General features: G+C 36.7%; 1 protein-coding gene across 5 annotated transcripts; it reads right to left on the bottom strand.

The window, feature by feature from the left end:
• Positions 1-3,439: 3,439 nt before the first annotated feature.
• Positions 3,440-21,199, bottom strand: LOC142626501 (DNA repair protein XRCC4-like). 5 transcript variants are annotated; one of them, XM_075800337.1, is made up of 5 exons: positions 20,769-21,199; positions 12,116-12,244; positions 10,177-10,299; positions 3,933-4,194; positions 3,440-3,621 (listed from the first exon to the last, which is right to left on the bottom strand). In XM_075800337.1, exons 1-4 carry the CDS (start codon positions 21,042-21,044, stop codon positions 3,943-3,945), a joined length of 780 nt encoding a protein of 259 aa, XP_075656452.1. In that variant the 5' UTR covers positions 21,045-21,199; the 3' UTR covers positions 3,440-3,621; positions 3,933-3,942. The 5 variants fall into 5 exon arrangements, with proteins under 5 accessions (XP_075656452.1, XP_075656449.1, XP_075656451.1 ...); XM_075800334.1 differs by having other exon boundaries at positions 3,440-3,730; positions 3,907-4,194; positions 20,769-21,198; XM_075800336.1 differs by having other exon boundaries at positions 3,907-4,194; positions 20,769-21,198.
• Positions 21,200-21,773: the final 574 nt, after the last annotated feature.

The raw sequence follows: 21,773 nt of genomic DNA, 5'->3' as shown, positions 1-21,773 counted from the left end.
ATGCCTAAGTCAGTATAAGGAAACCTCCAAAGTGAAACAATATTCTAGAATTATAATAAGTATTATTTGGGGTGATGTCCATACCTCGTGCTAGTGCTTGTGAGGGCCTTATATATGTTTTCCACAGCATCTAGTCGTTGTAGCAGTTATTGTAGCTATAATGCCTCTGTAGGTAACGCCTGGTGCCCTATATTGTGGACTTTAATAGGCGTCCAACGGTCTGTACAGCTATATTTGTAACTGCCCGAGATATTATTGCCTGTATTGAATGGTTGGATATCTTCGTCACTGGTGTGGACGTTTGGTTGGCTCATCCCAGGGAATGACCCCGTTGGTAATGATGACATCGTCCATGTGAGCTGAAGGCGTCAGTCCCATCATACATAATTGTGTACATTTTTTGTAAAATTTTGTACGTTGAATATATAGAATTGTGTAAATTCTTTAAAATTTTAGATATTGAATGTATAGACCTTACACTCTCAATAATTTGTGAAAAAAAAATTACACATAAAAAAAACTATGTCCGTTATATATATATATATATATATATAAAGACCTTACAATCTCAGTAATTTGTGAAAAAAAAATTACACATAAAAAAAACTATGTCCGTTATATATATATATATATATATATATATATATAATTGTGTACATTTTTCAAAAAATTGTGTTTATTTTTTTAAATGGTTAGAAATCTCCTAAGTCCTAAGCTACTAACCAAACTCCTTCTCTTCCCCCCCCCCCCCCCCCCCCCTCAATCCCATATATAACCGTTGCTTAAAAAACAAATAAAAACAAAAGAAAAGAAACAAAATAAAATAAATAAATAAACAAAACAAAACTGACCTTAGAATCATTACTTTTACGGATACAATTAAGATAGAGAGAAGCCTCTTTAGAAATATTATTTTTTAACTTAATGGCTTAGAACTTTAGTCTTACCATATTCATTGAGCAATGTACTACTTCTTTTTGTTAGGTTTGTGATTTGTGTCTTTGTGCTATGAGTACTATGGCATTGTTAGGTATACTAAATAGACTTCCTCATATGGTTTTTTTTATTTTGTATCGCCTTTTTTTTCTTATTTTATTTTTTACTTATCAATAATAATAATTATTATTGTTAGAATATTTTTTAACATATAATAAGGTAATAAATGTAATTTTATTTGATTTGTAGATTATTGATAAGTAATCTACACTCAATATGTGGTGGACTTCACTTTAAAAGCATAATTATAACATGAGACTTCTAAATTGAGTTAGTTTTACCCAAAAAAGGAAATTATAGAGTTAAATTTGTATTCACAGATGTGTTGTGCATTTGCTTAATTAAGAAGGATTTTGGAAACATTATAAGGTTAATTACGATTGGATGGAAAAGGAGAAGAATTGGAAAATTATGGAAGGAAAAGGAGGGGGAGGGAGAGAAATGAATTTTCATCATTTGTTTGTGTGGAATTTGGATGGCAGAAAATTGTGAGTTTGAGTGTTTTGCATTCAGCCTGTCAAAACTTATCCACCAAAATTGGAGGAGAAAATAAGATAAATATATGTCATATATTTAAAAGATGTTTTTATCCCTAATCACTTTTTTTCTTGACGTTCTTTCAACCTTTAAAAAAATAGTAATTGTGTTGTGTTCATTTTATAATGTGTCAATTTAACAATTAAGCCACTAATCAAAATACTATTTCCCCTTTTTTATTATTATTATTATTATTATTATTATTATGAATCACTGTTAAAGAGAAATAGGTGAATTTAATAAATATGATATGTTCACTCTTATAAGATGTCATCTTTGATTAATTCAACTAATAACTTTATTTCTCTAAAAAAATAATAAAATTATTTTGTTATATAATAATAAAAAATTACTTTGTTTAATTGATAATCCAGTTGTAGTATTACTCTTTGTGGTGTTCGATGTCTGTGATTCAAACCTTTTATATCTATCTATCAAAAGGAATTACTTCTTATGTAACAGGAACATAATAATAAATTACAACAAATTATCTTTTTTTCCTCCCATTTTCTTTTCAACCAAACAAAGAAAATTTATATCTATTTTCATTCATTTCAATTTACCATCCTCTTTACTAAACCCAAAAAATTAGTTTTGCTAACAATTGTTTTTTGTATTCATCAAAATTTTCGAAACTGAACTTATTTCTGTCTTAACATTCTTTTGGCATTTTTGTATGAGAGGAGAAGATCTTTATCCTCTCAGTCTTTTACCAGTTATACGTTGTCAAAGAATAAAATAAAATAAAATCATAGATATCTACTATATGCTTTTATGAATTATATTTTTTTACTCCATTAATGATACAATTGAGTGTTTGTTTGGCAAAATTTTCTTCTTTTTACTTTTTGTCTCAGTTTTTTTTTTTAATAGTAATAAATTAACATTTAGATTTTTGTCACACATTAAACATAAAATATACTAAAAACTATATTTTTTAATAAATGATATGCAAATAAATTACCAAAAATTACTAGATACCCAAGCTGTTTGTACGTATGCATGAATGTCTCAGCATTCTTACGAACATAAATGCCAAGTTCTTTACTTTTCAATAAAATCCAAGTTAAGCCTAACAACCTACATTAAACTTTCAAGAATTCTAAAACTAAAATTCTCAGGATCATCTACCAATCATGCAAGAATTGAAACAATTAGAACCAAAAGTTTAAACTCATGGGAATCTTTAGATTCACAGGAATCCAGATTCATGCCAACCAAACAGTAGCAAGTGAACTCTTTAAACCCAAAATAAAGTTCTAGAATTTTGTTTGGATGAAACTTCTTAAAATTTTCAAAATAACGGAAGTTATATTTTAAATTGATGCTATTGAGTGTTGGTTTGGCAAGAATTTCTTCTTTCTATTTTTTGTCTCAGTTTTTTTTTAAATAATAAATTAACTTTTGGATTTTTGTCACACATTTAACATAAAATGTACTAAAAACTATATTTTTTTTAAAATGATATGCAAATAAGTTACCAAAAATTACTAGATACCCTAACGTAAAATGTTTGTACGTATGCATGAATGTCTCAACATTCTTACGAATATAAATGCCAAGTTCTTTTCTTTTCAATAAAATCCAAGTTAGGCCTAACAACCTACATTAAACTTTCAAGGATTCTAAAAATAAAATTCTTAGGATCATCAACCAATCATTCAAGATTTGAAACAATTAGAACCAAAAGTTTAAACTCATAGGAATCTTTAGATTCACAGGAATCCAGATTCATGCCAACCAAAAAGTAGCAAGTGAACTCTTTAAACCCGAAATAAAGTTCTAGAATTTTGTTTGGATGAAACTTCTTAAAATTTTCAAAATAACGGAAGTTATATTTTAAATTGATGCTATTTTCAATCTCACCAATTTAAATAGACAGAAATTTTAGTACCATCAATTTAAATTTCCAATCTTTCGAAAAATATATTTAGAAATTAGAAAATTACACTAATAGGTTAAATTTCCATTTTAAATTCCCAGGTACCACTGCTACTCTTACCTGTCCTACAACAATCTATTTTTCAAGCAATTCTAGCATCCACTTCTACCAGATCACTCTTACTGAGGTCATTCTTCTGCAGATAACTGTAGCATTACACAGGCAGAGATTCAGTTTGTAACCAAATAATGCCTACGTCTAATTCTTGTGTTGTGACTGTTGTTGCTAAAAGATCCTCTTTAGTAGCAGAAACGGCTGTGAAGAAAAGTAGCCTGTGGTATGTTAATGACTTGCGGATAAGTTTGTATACTACCTAGAAATCTCAATACATGCTGAAAACCTTTACAAAATTCAATGCAAAACTGCCCTCCCCCACCCCAAAAAAAAAAGCATATAAAACAGAAATGGCAGAGAAGGGAGTAAGGCAATACCTAACATGGCAGAATGTACACTTGACCTGTGAGGTACTAAATGCGTGCAATCCTCTTTCGGCCTCGAGGCTTACCCACTAGAATATCCTTTGAAGTGCCTGAAACTTTTTCTGCAGGTTCTTTCTCACTTGTCTCATCGTCAGTGTCACTTCCATCATCAAAACTTTCAGTTTTGTCAGTGGATCCTTCTTCCTCTTCTTCAGGCAATTTCCCAGCAGCCTTTTTATTTGAAATCTGATCTCGAAGATCTCTTAGTTTTGCTTTCTTTGAATTCAAGACCGCAAGAAACTAGAAGCAGAAAAAGGCAAAGTCATTCCTAATGTTTGCAAAAAGACAGCAACATGATGATTCTCTCTAGTTAATAAACGTAGCTAGGAAAAATCCATTGCATATGATTATATGATGATATTGATCAAAACATCATGATAAATATGTGGTTAAAAAATCACTTACTATGTATTTTGAAAATTATCCGAATATGAAACCAAAAAATTTATATAAATTCACTTATACTAAAGAACAGTTAAACCAAAACATTGCATCTATTATTGACCTTTCCCATTTCACCAAAACATTGACTCAATGGCATTCATCTAATATAACAAGAAGAACCAAGCATTAACCCCAAAATGGCATTCATCCAATCTTTTATCTTTTAACCAAATATTAAATATTACAAAAATAGAATAAGAGAGGCAGAAATCTTGGATATTAACTCATTGCCTTTGTACTAGATTGATAAGTAATAAATCAGGTAGCATCTAAAGCTTATTAATCCTGGAAGAGGAAAAATTCTTTCTGATAAAAATATTAAACATGAGGCCATTGGATGCCAAACAAAAGTACCCTTATATATTTGTTAAAGAAGGAATACTTTGGGGGGGGGTTGAAGTTTTTAGGTATTCAAGGGTTTTAAATGAACTTGAGCTGTTTGCCACTTTTTTTCACCAACTCAATCTCAATACGGTATATTTAATCCCACTGCTCCTCGCTTTGTGCTTATTTTCAATTCCTTCATGACAGGTACAGCCTTATCTAAAAAGAAAAAGAAAATTACATTTATACCTATTGGATAGTGTGTGCAATTAATCTCTCTCTTCAAAAAATCAAATTAACTGTTGGCACTTCCTTGGGTTTCAAATGGAGACAGTCAGGGTTCAAATCCCCCCTCTCCCAACTATTTTTTTTTGATAGGTAATAAGAATATTATTAAAACAAACTGAAAACAAATGAGAGCCAATACAAGGTGTTCATGATGGTGAACACAAGGAGAAGCAACACAAACAAATAATAACAAAGAACAAGAAAAAACTTAAAGAGTAAAACTAAGAGAAGAAATAAACTCGACAATAGTGGAGCAATCCGAGAAGCCCCAACACCTAGACCAATCAAATAAAATCTTTTGGCATAGAGCTTGTAATTGAACCAAGGATTTCTCGGTATCCTCAAAAGAGCGCCGATTTCTTTCCTTCCAAACAATCCACATCAAACAACCAGGAACCATATTCCATATGTTTGAATTAAATTTTTCCAGCCAAAAACTCCAACAATACATTAAGCTTTCCACATTGTCTGGCATGACCCATTGTGTCCCAAAGATCTGAAACATATAAACCCACAGAGAATGAGCAATCGGACAGTGGAGGAGAAGATGATCCACAGTTTCCTCATTCCGATGGCACATACAACACTTATTCGCCAAAATGCGCCCCTTAAACTCAAAATTATCCAATGTAAGGATCTGCCCATGAACCACTGTCCGCACAAAAAATTTCACCCTCCTAGGGATCTTAGCTTTCCAAACACCCTTCCACGAAAAGTTGGAGGCAGCTGCACCCCTAATGATATTGTAATAGGACTGGGTATCAAACTTGCCATTCCCTTTGAGACACCAATGAGAAGAGTCACTCCTGCCACCCCTAGGGATCTGGGATTGAATGAACTCAAGGAAAGAGAAGGCAGCCCCTAATTCCCTTTCATGAAAATCCCTATGAAATCTCAAATTCCATATTCTATCGTTACCACCCTCCTGGTAGCATAAAACATCAGAAATGCAAGCTTCCTTATCATTAAAACACACATACAACTGAGGATAGAGCATTTTAAGCGAGTTATCTCCAACCCACTTATCATGCCAAAAGAGAATACGAGTGCCATCCCCCACCACTAAGGCCACATGGTTGGAGAAACTCTCCCACCCATCATGAATACCATGCCACGAACCACATCCGTGGGCCCTTCTACATATTTTAGTAGTCCACCCCCCTTGACCCTCACCATATTTAGATGCAATAACCCTCCTCCAAAGGTGAGTGCCTTCCCGCCCAAACCTCTATAACCATTTCCCTAACAAGGCTTTATTAAAATACACTAACTTCCTGATCCCCAAACCACCCAAATCTATGGGTAAACACACATTCTCCCAAGCCACCAATGGATATTTAAAACACTCCTCTGAAGATCCCCATAAAAACTTCCTCTGAATACGCTCCAATCTATCAGCCACAGCAACAAGAATGACAAATAATGATAGATAGTGCATAGGAAGGCTAGAAAGAGTACTCTTTACCAAGGTAAGTCTACCCCCCTTTAATAAGTAAAAACGCTTCCAACCTGAGAGTTTCTTCTCCATCCTCTCCAAAATAGGATTCCACATAGAATCTGTTTTGTAAGGGGTGCCCAACGGCATACCCAGGTATTTCTTAGGCAGACTACCCACCCTACATCCAAGAATGTTAGCCAACGCCTCTATATTTCCAACCTCCCCTATTGGAACGATCTCACTCTTCCCTGCATTAACTTTCAAACCAGTAAATGCTTGGAAGCAAGTCAATGCCAGCCTAATGGACAACAACTGATCTCTAGACGCATCACAAAACAAAATGGTATCATCCGCAAACAGCAAGTGTGAAATATGTACCCCTAAAGAGTTAGTAGGCCCCACTAGAAAGCCACGAAGCATACCACAATCCTCAGTTTTCTTCAGCATCCTACTTAGGACTTCCATAATAAGAAGGAAAAGAAGAGGGGACAGCAGATCACCTTGTCTCAACCCACGAGAGCTTCCAAAAAATCCCACCAGAGATCCATTCACAATAATAGAGAAGCGAACAGTAGTTATACAAGCCTTAATCCCCCCTCTCCATCTCACCCCAAAACCCATCCTATCCAACAGATAAAACAAAGCATCCCAATTCACATGGTCATAAGCTTTCTCGATGTCCAATTTGCAAACCACCCCAGGAACATGATTCTTCAATCTGCTGTCTAGGCACTCATTAGCAATAAGCATTGAATCCAAAATATGTCTCCCACCAACAAAAGCATTTTGAGACTCAGAGATGAGACTATCAAGCACAACCCTTAATCTATTTGCCAACACCTTAAACAACAGCTTGTACACACTCCCTACCAAACTAATAGGTCGATAATCCTTGACATCAATAGCATTATTTTTCTTGGAAATTAGAGTGAGAAACGAGGCATTTAAAGCCTTTCAAACACTGAGTACCTGTGGAAGTGCTCAAAAACAGCCAAGACATCCACCTCCACCACACTCCAACATTTTTGAAAAAAAGCCATGGTGAAGCCATCTGGACCAGGTGCTTTATCCCCCTCCATCTCCATCAAAACCCGGGTAACCTCTTCTTTTGAGAACTCCTTCTCCAAGGACAACCTTTCCTCCTCTCCAATGCAAGCAAAATCCAGTCCATCCACAGTTGGAAGCCAAACACTTGTCTCTATGTAGATATTTTGATAGAACTAAACCACCTGAGATTGTACAGCAGATCCATCCTTATCTAAGACACCATCTACCTCGATACTTCTAATGTGATTAGCTCTTCTATGAGAGTTCGCTAGTCTATGAAAGAACCAAGTGTTGTTATCTCCCTCCTTCACATACAGAGCACGAGACTTTTGTCTCCAAAAAGTCTCTTCTAAAGCGGCTAAAACTGCAATCTCACCTTTAACCTGAGTTCGGCGAGAATCTTCCTCATTAGAGAGGCCCAACATTTCTTCCTTAGCATCTAAACCCATTAATTCAGACAGCAGACACTTCTTTCTAAATGCCAAATCTCCAAATTCCTCCTTATTCCACTTCTTGAGGTCTTCTTTTAGAGCCTTTAATTTCTGAGCTAGAACGAAACTAAGGGAGCCCAAAAAGCTATACCCCTCCCACCATTGTTTAACTCTCTCGAGAAAACCTTCAACTTTGAGCCACATATTCTCAAACTTAAAAGCACAGCGCCCACTATCCACTCCCCCAGCTTCCACCAAGAGCGGACAATGATCAGAAAAAACACGAGGGAACACCCTTTGAGACACATTCCCGAAATGATCCACCCAATCCACAGAAACTAGAGTCCTGTCAATACGGGACATAGCTCGCTGCTCAGCATCTCTAAACCAGGTGAAATCAGCCCCGTCCAATGGTAGATCCACTAGATAATTATTCTCAATAAAGTCCGAGAAAGCATACATGGCTGGGCTAAAAGACTCACAACCAAGCCCCTCGCAAGGGTATCTAATAATATTAAAGTCACCAAATAAAAACCAAGCTGTGTTCCACCTGACACGAACCCTGGACAGCTCCTCCCATAAAGCAGCCCTATGATGATCAGCATTGGGACCGTAAAGACCAGTGCAGACCCATTCAAAACCGTCCAAAACTCCCCTAAGAAGGACACTAACAGAGAACTGACCAACAGATACATCAATCTTCTCGACCGCCCGTTTATCCCAAATCAGCAAAACCCCCCCAGATGTTTGAACCGCATCCAATACCGCCCAATCAACGAAGGGACTACCCGATATGCTCCACACAAGAGCAGAATTTGAAGAAGCAAGTTTAGTTTCCTGCAAACATACAACATCACAGCTCCATTCCTTCAAAAGATTCTTACAAACCTCCCTCTTCTGAGGGTTATTTAACCCCCTAACATTCCAAGAAAGAAGTTTTAATGACATTAATAACTACCAATAGCCCCTAGATCTGACGCCGCACCTCTGATTCGAGAAGCAGTCCCATCATAATTTACTAAAGAAAACAGACCCCGCAATTCCCTCAAACCTTTCTGACCAGCTTTAACAGGCGGCCGATTACGACCCTCTTCGACTACCTCAAGACACTCCTGTTCTAATAAACGAAATAAAGCCACACATTGGGCTTCATGTTTAACAATAGGAAATCCCACCATCTTGCAGAAGCTCTTCATCATTGTAGACACCCACTTCGAGTGTTCCACCTTTGATGCATCCCTCTCACCTTCCACGGCCAACGTACTCAACACCAAGTCATCAGCTACCCTAGGGACCCAGCAAGACAACGGAACACACTCTAGTGGGCTACAGTTGTTCTCCCCAATACCATTGGCATAGGCAGCTACCGACACTGTCATACCCGTTTGGGAATCACACCCCTCTTTATCACTTATGCTTAATAACTCCGTGAATTCGTCCTCCACCTCCTCAGAAAACTGCCCAATACTGTTCAAGTCCACCATGTTCGTCAGGTCATCCCCAAACTGCCTCTCATCCTCCCACCCAACTATTGAATTATAAATATAAAATAAAAAAAACTAAATTAACTGGTATAAGTGTTGCTGTTAAACAAACACAACTGGTAGAGGACTGAGGAGACTTAAATTCCAAGGATATAATACAACTGGATATGAAAAATCAATATGACCAGCTGCTCGCCTCTTTCAGTGGCTCCCTTTTCGACTGGTCTAGGGCTTGGGGACTCACCTCTAGTGATTCTCTCCCCATGTTTCTAAATTCTCTCTTTTGTAATTAGTTTTCTCTTTGTTTTTTCTTCTCTCTTTTTGTAATCTTTGATATGCCTTATGCCGTTATGCATGAGGTAGTTTTTTGAATATACATTTTTATTACTTATCAAAAAAAGAAATGAAAAAGGAAAAACAAAATGTTGCCTAACAAAGCATAACATTGGATTCACCTTTTAATAGAGCTAAAATGTTACAAACATTTTCACTCATAATTCATAAACAGTATAATCAATGGAGTCTCAAAAAATTTTATACATATATATTTGTGATAGTAGTACTAGTCTCACATGGTTACATCAATTAAATCAATTTCCAGAGCATTACAATCAACAAAATATTCAACTAAAATATATTGAAAAGAATTATTATACCATAACTTCTAATTGGAGTTCAATTTGCAAAATCAAGTAAAAATTTAAATAGTAAAAAGTAAAGATGCTATATAAATGATAAGATAACTAAGATAACATAATGTGCACACCTTTGCATATATTTCAGATTCAAAATCCACCCTCTCTTTGTTAATTTTCTCACTCTGTGCTAAACACTTCTCAGCTTCCACTTTCAGCATCTCAAAAGATTGAGTTTTTCTGACAACTTCTTCCTGTTATACATAAAAAGAGTACCATCATATATATCAAACAAACAAGTTACTAAACTATGCAAGATACCTACCAATTTCATTTTACCAAAGGAAACCAGGGGAAAAAGTGAGTAATCACTTCTAACATGGAATAAGCTTCAAATTTCAATTTGAATTTAGATTTTTTTTTTTCTTTTTTTGATGAATGAGCATAAATTTATTGAAGAAACAGAAAACATTCAAACAACGCTACAACACACAGCAGCATCTCATATATGACAATGCTTTCATCATCCCATATCCCAACTTATCTGAGAGTCAATTAAACATTTCAAGCAATATCTAGTGAATTAAGATCTTTTATCAAACTCTGAAGTTTTGAGTTGTGCAACATGGAATACATAACTGTAAATTGATGCATCACAACCGATCATAAGGGACTCAGTTATACTGACACAAATAAATTTCTTGTAACATGTTTAACCCAGATTTATTTTGATCTACACATACCACAATCTAATTTGGAATCCTTAGTTCCTTACAATAGTCTCGAAGTTATCTATCAATCTAGTAATAAATGATTTCATTCACTATGCATTGTATCAAATGACAAAGCCAGAATTTCAAGAACATCTTACTAAGGCACTTATGCCACATTGAATTTGTATGACTGCTTAGAAAAACCCAGAAGAGTCCATCTTAACATTATGCAAATATAGGCTAATTCGTAGTTTCCATAATGTTTCACAATTCAATCAACAAAAAATTGAATGCAAGCAACTTATTGTGATGTTTCCAATCCCCATAAAAATTTTCACTCCTTTCCCCCAAATGTTGCATGAAAGTAGTAGTGATCTCCACTTTGCACCAGAGGGGGAAAGTTATGCTGAACAAAGAGCTTTAGAGAAAGTATAAATCGGCATTGAATCTTAACAAATCTCAGCATTGTATCTACTAATCCCAAAGATCCCTTACCACAGATTTGAACAAACCCCTATCCTGTATGACTAGCAATTTTAGACCACACCCACCAGCCCAACAGGTTCAAACCCCAATCATAGGCTCATTTGCAGGATCCATAAGGAAGTTTGGAGCTAGAAAAGGAGCTTAGCTTTTGGTATATATTGGGCCAGGAACATCAATCCTGCCTAGCCTTCTTTATCTTCCATAACTTATAAGTTGTAACTATAGAAGTGTTTAGCTCATTCAATTACTCAAGCAGCCTGTATATAGCTACTTATTCGTTGTTTGTGCAGCGCTGCAGATGGACCTTCATTATTGTGACACATACTACCTGAGCTATATCATGACTCTATAGCTTGTCTCACAACTCCCCAACATTCTAGATCTAGAAACAATTGTTCGGTTTAATATAATTTATTACAAAAAAATCAACAAGCTACAGATATCTCACGAATCACATTTCTAAAAAACTCAATGCAAGACTTTAAAGAGAACTGCACTTGATAACCTCACTATTCAGGCTTTTGCTTTTACATCCTTTATTTAAATTATCAAATTTTTTAAAGCAATCCTCTCAGTAGTCAGTATTGCAGATGTTGACATCTATACTTGATAGATGCTAAATTTCTTTCATGAATAATGTAAGTCATCTTCATATCATGTCAACTTAAATTACTAAGATAGCCTAGAAAATTTATCCATGTTGACAGCAATAGCCACATATCTAAAGCAACAATTACAACAACTAACTGGTAACATCTGAATTTAGTCAAAAGTCTCAGCAGCTAAGTAAACTCCAAATATTAAGAAGAATTATATGAAAATAAAATTGCAACATTGCATACGACAATAAGAAAAATATGCGCAACCATACACTTAGCTTTATATTTGCATCCATGAGAAAGTCCAATATCCCTGCTGTAGTTTCCTTACTATCAGGCGACGGCTGACACTTCCACCGCCATTCTAGCTTGGTCCCTTCTTTCTCAAAAGTCCACGACAACTACAAAGAAATATGTTGTAAAAAAATATGCAAAAAAATAAAGTAGCAAGTACCTGAACACAAAATTTTACATGGTTCAGCAACTCTATGCCTACATTGAAGGACAACACCAACTAAAAAAGAACAAAATCAAATAATAGGAATTACAACCACACATAAACTCTCACAAAACTCACAAACATAAACTAACTCAAAACTCCAATATAGCCAAAGGCACTTACACTAACACACTAGAAAAAAACTTAGTCTCTAATTCTCTCACTAGACAAAACTTTTGTCCTCTAACTCTCACACACCCTACAAAGTTACACCATGACTCTATTTATAGGGACTATTACACTTCCTTGCTTCTTTTCTTATCAATGTGGGACTAACAGTTCTAATAGGAATTTATTGATAGGAATTCTTATAAAAAAAAAAAACAGTTCTAATAGGAATTATGCACCTCCTTATTACTCTTATAGCCAATATAGGATTTCAAAACTAACTAAGAAACCTACAAAGTATTCCAACTTGGGTTGAACTTAACAAATCTCCACCTCCAGCCATGAAGTGTCTTCACTAGTAATCCTTTGGTACTCTCTTTGCACCCCTTAAGTACTCTCCTTGCACCCTTTTTGTGTGTAGGGGTGCTCCATCACGTCCTCAACAAGAAATATGATCAATTAAGTGCAAGCAATGCTTGAAATTGGCTTCACAACCAATTAATCACACTCTCAGTAAATATCACTCTTTTCCATCCATGATTATCTTTCCTTTGTAGTGCTTTGACCAAAAGCTCATCTTTGCTTTTTCTCTACCATGCACTGCAAATTTAACTGACTCATCCTCCCTCATGGGTGTGAAAACCTTCTCTCTCCCTTCATCACTACTAAAGTTCCTTTGGTAACTTTCATAATTCCAACTTTTGCAAAATATCCATGACCCAAAAAAATCAATCAGCCTAAAGAATTCAAATTTCTTCCAAGCTCAAGCACGTGTCTCACATTACCCAAGGTCTTCACACTCTTTTGAGGATGAGGGAAAAACTGTGGTTCAGTTATTAGAGCTTTGCCAACGGACCCTCTTTGATTGGTCTCATTGTTGGGGTTTCTCGGATTGTTCTACTCTTATGGATTTTCTTTCATCTATTAGAATAGATTAGGGGCTGCTTCTGTCTTTCTATTTCTTTTTTTTCCTTCATTCACGACCGTTAGGGGCTGCTTCATTTAGATTTGAGAATATGTGGCTAAGGGATGAAGGTTTTATGGATAGGGTTCGGTCATGGTGGGATTCCTACCAGGTTCATGGTGCACCGAGCTTTATTCTGGCTAATAAATTAAAGCTCCTTAAAAATGATTTGAAAAGATGGAATGTGGAGGTGTTTGGTCATGTTGATGTTCGAATAAAAAAATTGTGGAAGGACCTTAGTGTTCTAGAGAATAGGGAGGAGAGTCCGGGATTATCAGTGGAGGAAAGGGTGGAAATGGGAAGAATTCGTGATGAGTTAGAGAAAGTTACTCTGTTGGAAGAAATTAGTTGGAGACAGAAATCTAGAGTTCTTTGTGTTAGGGAAGGAGACAGGAATACTAAGTTTTTTCATCGTATAGCTAATTCTCATAGGAGGGCTAATTCTATTGATAGGCTCATGGTGGATGGGGTGTTGTCTTCGGACCCTGCTGCTATAGCAAACCGTATTTCTCAATTTTATAGACAGCTTTACCTTGAGGAGGTGGCTCACAGACCTGTCTTAGATGATGTGGAATTTTCTAGCATCTCGGTGGAAGATGCAAGTTGGCTAGATAGGCCTTTTGAGGAAGGAGAAGTGTTTGAGGTGATCCATGATTTTAATGGTGATAAGGCACCTGGCCCGGATGGCTTTTCCATGGCCTTTTTCCAGTCTTGTTGGGGTGTTTTGAAACCTAATATTATGGCTGTATTCCATAATTTTCATTCTCAGGCGGTGTTTGAGAAGAGTCTGAATGCTTCATTCCTAGCCCTTATTCCTAAGAAAGTGGATGCTGTGGAGGTAAAGGATTATCGGCCTATCAGCTTAGTTGGTGGGGTGTATAAGATTATTTCTAAGGTATTGGCTAATCGGCTTCGTAGGGTGGCACATGGTCTTATTTCGGATTCACAAAATGCTTTTGTGAAGGGCGGACGAATTTTGGATTCCGTCTTGATAGGCTTCTGAATGTATTGATAGTAGATTGAAGTCGGGGAGTCCGGGTGTGCTTTGTAAGTTGGATGTTGAGAAGGCGTATGATCATGTGAGTTGGGATTTTTTATTGTATATCTTTGCAACGTTGTGGTTTCTCGGACAAATGGAGAAGCTTGGATAAGATATTGCATTTCAACTGTAAAGTTCTCTATTTTGATCAATGGCGTGGCCAAGATTTTTGGAAGTTCTAGGGGGCTTCGACAAGGGGATCCTTTATCTCCATTGTTGTTTGATATTGTGATGGAGGCATTAAGTCGTATGTTGGATGTGGCTGCCTCTGTGGGCAATTTTCGGGTTTTTACGTAGGCGGTGTGGTTGGTCCATCGGTGATGGTGTCTCATCTCCTATTTGCGAGATGACACTTTGATTTTTGTGATGTCTTTGAACCGTCTCGGATTGCTAATTTGAGAGCGGTTCTTACTAGATTTGAGGAGGTGTCCGGGCTTCATATTAATTTAGGGAAATCGAGTTGGTTAATTTTTGTTGGTGGCGTACCCAATTTGGAGGCTTTGGTGGGTCTGTTGGGGTGTGGGCAGTCTTCTCTGCCCTTGAAATATTTGGGCCTTCCTTTGGGTGCTAAATTTAAGGACTTATCTGTTTGGAACCCTATTCTTGAGAGAATGGAGAGGAGATTAGCAGGTTGGAAGAGAATGTATTTATCTAAAGGGGGTAAGGTGACCCTCATTAAGAACTCACTATCGTCCTTACCTACATATTTTCTTTCTCTTCTTCCTTTACCGGGTAAGGTGGCTAAGCGTATGGAGAAATTACGAGAGAGATTTTTGTGGGATGGGATTGGTGGTGAACCTAAAATTCATTTAGTTAATTGGGCCAAGGTTTGTAGGCCCTTTGAAGGATGGGGGGTTGGGTATAAGACGATTAGGTAATTTTAATTCGCACTTCTTGGGTAAATGGTTGTGGAGGTATGGCACCGAGATTGATGCTTTATGGAGAAGGGTTATAGAGGCAAAATATGGGAATATTTGGGGTGGTTGGTGTACGAAGAAGGTGACAAGTCCTTATGGGGTCAGCTTGTGGAGATATATTAGAAGTGGTTGGTTGAACTTCTCTAAATTACTTGTTTATGATGTGGGGGATGGTACTAGAGTGAAATTTTGGAAACATGTGTGGTGTGGGGATTGTACTCTCCAAGAGGCCTTTCGAGCTTTATTGTCTTAGTAGGTCCAAGGATTCCTCGGTGGGTTTGAAGTTATGGGTTGGTACGCTGGAGGTATCATTGGAATGTGCAATTTCGTCGTCCTCCACAAGGGCGGGAAGAAGAAGCCTTTGATCGGTTTATGGGGCTACTTTACTCCTCGTCGACAAGAGGGTTTGGACCGGATAGGGTATGTTGGAAGCACTGCAAGGAATACGAGGTTTTGAGGTTAGAGGTTATTACCGTTCTTTCTACCCTCGTAATCTTGTTTCCTTTCACAGAAAATGATATGGCAATCGAAGGCTCCTCCAAGAGTAGCCTTCTTTTCTTGGTCGCTTCCTTAGGTAAGATTTTAACAACGAGACAACCTTCGTAAAAGACGAGTGATTGTGATTGATTGGTGCTTTATGTGTAAGAAGTGTGGGGAGTCGGTGGATCATCTTCTACTTCATTGTACCATAGCTTGGGAATTGTGGTCTTTGGTTTTTGTTTGTTTGGCATTCGGTGGGTTATGTCTCGTACTGTTCTTGAGGTGTTTGAGGCTTGGCAAGGAAAGTTTGCGCGACATCGTCACATTGATGTTTGGAAATTAGTTCCTCACTGCTTGATTTGGTGCATTTGGCGAGAAAGGAATGCTAGAAGCTTTGAGGGCTGCGAACGCTCTTTGATGGAGATTAAGTCTTTCTTCTTACACACTCTCTTTGAATGGAGTGTGGTTTTTTCTCATTTTTCTTGTTCTTCCTTTTCTATTTTTCTTGACCGTTGTTCTTTTGTTTCTTGATTTTTGTACCCATAGTACATCCCCAATGTACTCGGCTTGGCGACTTCTTTTTCATTATTATTAATAATATTCTTACGTTATTTATCAAAAAAAAACTTATCAAAAAAAAAATCTTTTTAACTTTAATTGTAACTATAAGATCCCCACAAGTTCTATATTACTGACCAACATAAAACAACATCACCACAATCTTCATCCTCACTATTTGCTATAACAATTGTTGCATCCAGGGACCTTTGACAATCATGAGTTTTCCTGAACTCTTCTAACTTAACTAGAAAACTTCTTGCATTGATATTGATAATGCCCCAGGAAAATGTAGCACTCCACGTCATTGATATCCTTCCTAGGTCCATATTTTGATCATAATCTCTCCCTATCATTCTTCTCACGTGACACACTCCCACAACGACTTGACAACATGATTATCACTCAAGAGACACTACACACTATGCAAAAGGAAAAAACTGGGAAGACTGGGATTATGGCTTTGAAGATTGATCTTGAAAAAACTTTTGACAGATTGGAGTGGGATTTGTTAGAAAGATCTGTCTACAGTTCAATTTCCCAGCTGAGTTAGTCACCATTATCATGATTTGTATTTCTTCAACCTCAGTTTCTATCTTTTTTAATGGGGGTAGACTTTAATCTTGTCTTCCTATTAGGTATTAGGCAAAAGGATCCTCCATCCCTTTACCTATTTATCTTGAGCTTGGAATATTTGGGCATCCTTATTTATAAAAAGTATTCAGATGGATCTTAGAAAGATGTGAAAATTTAGGCACAAGATCTTTGCAGATGATCTTATGTCAAAGAGTAAAGACGAGTCTCATGACCTATTCTCTAGAAGCACCTCCACTGCAGTATAAGAAGCTGTTTGTACAGCTTTGGAAATTTTGGTAACAAAGAAATTCGATAGGTGTTTGGGCTTTCCATTACAATATGTTGACTGTGGCCAGAAGAATTTCGATTTGGCAGTTCAAAAAGTCCAAGACAAGTTGGTAGGATGGAAAGCAAATCCCCTTTCCTTGGCAGGAAGGAGGATTCTTAGCCAATCTATCACAAGTTCCACTCGGGAATATGTCATAAGGAAGTTGATGGTGAAAACAGAAACTTTCTTTGGGGCTCTACACAAGAGAAAAGAAAGCTACATATGGTTAAATGGGATGGAGTAAATTTGCCAAGAGAGAGCGGGGGTCTGGGTTTAGCTGCATCAAGAGACTCAAGACCCTGGAATGTGGCTCTTCTATCCAAACTCAACTGGAGGTTACTCAATGAAGAAGATGCCCCTGAACCCATGTGCTAAAAAGGCTAAGTACGTTCATGGCCCCTGGAAGACAAACAGCTTTTGTTCAAGAACTTGGGCTGCTTGCAAGGCAGCTAATCCTTTAGTGGAAAAAAGGCTAAGAAGGATAGTCAGATAACGGGAATCTAATTTCTTTGGAGAGATCACTGGTCTGACTAAGGGCCTCTTCATGTCACATAATTTTGGGCTTTTAACAAGGGGAAGATGACATCTGTGTAAGTCATGTGTTAAATGATTCCAAGAGTTGGATTGGATTGTACTCTCTTTTGTACAACCAATCAACATCACCCAAACTATTCAGGTCGTTCCTTTGAATCTCTCAACCAAAGGAAATAATGCTTGTGCTTGGTCTCTTAGCAAATATAGAAATTTCTCTTTAAATTCTGCCCACCCTCTTACAAAAGGTTTAAATCCTTTCCAATCCTCTTCCTTTCTCATATTTTTGGATTTGGATGGCTAACACAACTGAGAGAATCTGAACTGTTCTTTAGCTTTGCTCTTTTAATAGTGTTCCAGTTAGATAAGTATTGGGTAAAAGGGGTTTTGATCAACACTATTCCTTTTACAATAGAGAGATTTTTTCTTTTGGCTTTTTTTTTATATACGATTTAATAGTTGGAGGTGGGAGAATTTAAACTCTAGATGTCTCCGTTGGAAACACTAGAAAATACCAATTGACCTACAAGACTCTTGGCTACAACAAAGAGATTTGTCTATCACTCACGTCTTAAAATTTTTTTTTTTTTTAAGACATTTTGGAATAGAATTGAGATTCCTTTTGTGTTAATTTCTTGCCTTTTCAAGCATGTTATTGAATGGTTGCATTTAAATGGAACTTCTCCCTCTTGTTCTCAGCATCATAACATTCCTTGGTGTGTTATTTTCTTGTTTGGAGTGTGGCCTCTTTCGTTATAAATAAAAATAAAGTTGTTTTTCAATCAGAGTTGCCTAACTCAAAAATTCACGATGAGTGCCATAAGAATTACAACCACACATAACTCAAAAACTCATCTTTAGAATCTCAAACCAATAACTTTGATACCAAGTTGATGTAAAAGAGAAAAGAAAAAACACGCAAACTATAAAATATTAAGTACCACAGCACACAAACATGATTCAACAAACTCTATATCTACATCAATGAGCAATGCCAACTAAAATCCACTATCAATAGTAAGAATTACAACCAGGCATAACCTCTTGCGAAACTCGCAAACATAAACTAACTAAAACAAAAAATAGCTAGAAACCCCAATACACCCAAAAGTGCCCTCACACTAACACACTTGACAAAACTTAGCCTCTAACACTCTCACTGGACAATATTGTCTTCTAACTCTCATGCACCCTACAAAGGCTACACCATCACACTATTTATAGGGATTATTGCACTTCTCTACTTCTTCTTCTTCTTCTTCTTTTGATTAGTAAGAAAAAATATGAAATTCCAAAACCAACTAAGAAACCTCTAAACTATTCCAAAATGGATTGAACTTAACAAAATATAACAGTCATTGTAGCTAGTTTAGCTTAGTAATTTTTGTTTTAATTTTGTTTTTTGCACTTTTCACTATTGGTTTACTTGTGTTTTTTGGTAAGTAAATAATGTTTCATTGAAAAAAAAAACGAAAATAAACAAGGAACCAAAGCACACAAGCAGTATACTAAGGAACCGAAAATACAAAATAAGTATAATATATGAAAAGTACAACTATCAAGAAAATCAGCCAAAGAATTAAAACTATGAATACCCAAAGCATTTGTCCACTTGAACAAAGTCAGGAAGAAAGACAAGTTCAAGTCAGGAATAGATCTCTCACATCCTTTAAAAGTACAAGCATTCCTCTCTCGCCAAATACTCCACATGAGGCAATGAGGGATCATGCCCCAAATCACTGCAGATTTATTCCTAAACTTGCTTGACCAGCTAGCTAAAAGTTCACAACCCCACTTGGCATAACCCAATGGACCTCAAACAGTGAAAACAACATATTCGACAACTCTCTAGCTATAGGGCAGTGTAAAAGTAAATGATCAGTAGTCTCCCCATCCCTCTTCCACGTGCAACACCAATAAATCACAGCAACTTGACACCTCTACAATTGGCGGTTAAAATCTTCCCCAATGCCGCAGTCAAAAGGAAGAAACTAACCTTTGTTGGACTTTCGGCTTCCATAAAGTCTTCCATGGAAAAGAAAGTTGGGGCAGTGGAATGCAAAACCCTATAATAGGACTAAAATCAAAAACCTGCCTGGAAGAGGTTTTCCAGAAAAGTTGATCCACTTCATTCCATCTCATCAGACCAGAATAGATCATATCCAAGAAGCAGGCAATTGACTCCAACTCCCAATCTTGTATTGGTCAAACAAAACTGGCATTCCACTAATAACGATCCCCTGAGAGAGATAACAGCTCAGCCACTGAAGCATCCCTATTACAAGCAATGCCTTAGAGTTTTGGGAAGTTATCTTTTAGAGGAAGCCCCCCACACTATGACTCATGCCCCCCACCTAAAAAATTAACAAATTGAAGAAAAGTGCCCCACCCTTTCTTGTTTGGAAACTCCAGAAGGCCCCTGCACAGTATTTAGAGCACCCACCCCCACATACTACCATATTTAACATCCACTAGCCTTCACCACAAAGCACCCCTCTCACATTGCAAACCGCATTAGCCATTTTACCAAACAAAGCCTAATTAAACAGGACCAAATCACAAATACCTAGTCCCCCATTTTGAATTGGTTCACATACCCACCTCCAACCAACGAAGTGATACTTAAACTCATCTCCTACCCCCTCCCCATCGGAAATCCCGCTGTAACTTCTCAATACGCCACACTCATGAGGATAGGAAACAGGGATAGATAATAACTTAATCACCATAATTCAAACCCTTAGAAATATACATTCTCTTCAAACCAGCCAAGCTGTTGGTTTACATGTATTATCAATTACAACCATACATATATAAACTCCAAAATCTAAAATATAAAAACATAAACTTTTACAAAATATATATATTATTGTGGGCATAGATTTTTAAAAAAAAAAATTGATTGTGTTGTGAGCAGGGACTAACCCTTTTGTTGGAGTCTCCAGCATCGGTGAAGCGATAGAGAGAGGCGGGTTGCTGAAACCCTAGGTAACGCTCGGCCAAGAGGACGTAGTCGGAGACGGGTTGGTCCCAAAGAGCGGCTCGGTCTTGGACGTCGTCTTGGGAGGCGTGGCAGATCCAGGTGTGGAGGCCGTCGGTGATGGAGAGGTGGAAATGGGAGGGGAACCAGCTGCCCTTCACGAAGATTGGGTCGCTGTCTTGGGGCACCAGCTTTAAGCATGTGTGTCTCTCTTCCTCCATTTTTCTTCTATTCTAGTCTATTCTATATGTAGTAGTAATCAGATTTTGAGAGAGAGAGAGAGAGAGAGAGAGAGAGGGTTCGGAGTCTTTCCCGCCTTTTCAATTACTAGGTAGCAAAAGCTTCTTCCGCACAACTGATTTCATTCGGTCGTACTCGTGGTTTTTAATCCACTTTGTGGTGGTATTTGAGGGGGAAAAATCTTTATTAATAAATAGTTTTTTATTTTTAAAAACAAATAGTTAAAATAAAACAACCCAATTCAAAATTGAGATTATTATTAGAGTTATTAAAGTTAAAATTAAAATTAAAAATGACAAAATAATGAAATATACTAGCTGGGATGGACTTATACTTGAAATTACAAAAAAAAAAAAAAAAGTCTTTCGTCACCATCTAGTTATCTACAAATTATTTATTATAAAAATAAATAAAGTGGATTTTAGCTATTAATTTTTTTTTTTTTTTGAGGAAAAGCCATTAGAAAGTTTGAACTAGAAGAATTCAAGAATCTTTATCAAAAAAAAAAATTCAAGAATCGATAAGATAGAGCAACGCATTATTATTATTTTGATGGGCAACGCATTAATTTTAAGAATTAAGAAAATGCATTTTTTTTTTAGTACTATAGATACATCCCCAACCCCAAAAAATATAAAATAAAAGAGCAAGCCTTTTAAACTTTAAAGGATACGGTCCAAGAGATCAACCTGGCAGAGGATTCCTATTCC

The sequence above is a fragment of the Castanea sativa genome, chromosome 2, assembly GCF_040712315.1.
Source record: "Castanea sativa cultivar Marrone di Chiusa Pesio chromosome 2, ASM4071231v1".
NCBI lineage: Eukaryota > Viridiplantae > Streptophyta > Magnoliopsida > Fagales > Fagaceae > Castanea > Castanea sativa.
This window is presented reverse-complemented; position numbering and strand designations above follow the sequence as displayed.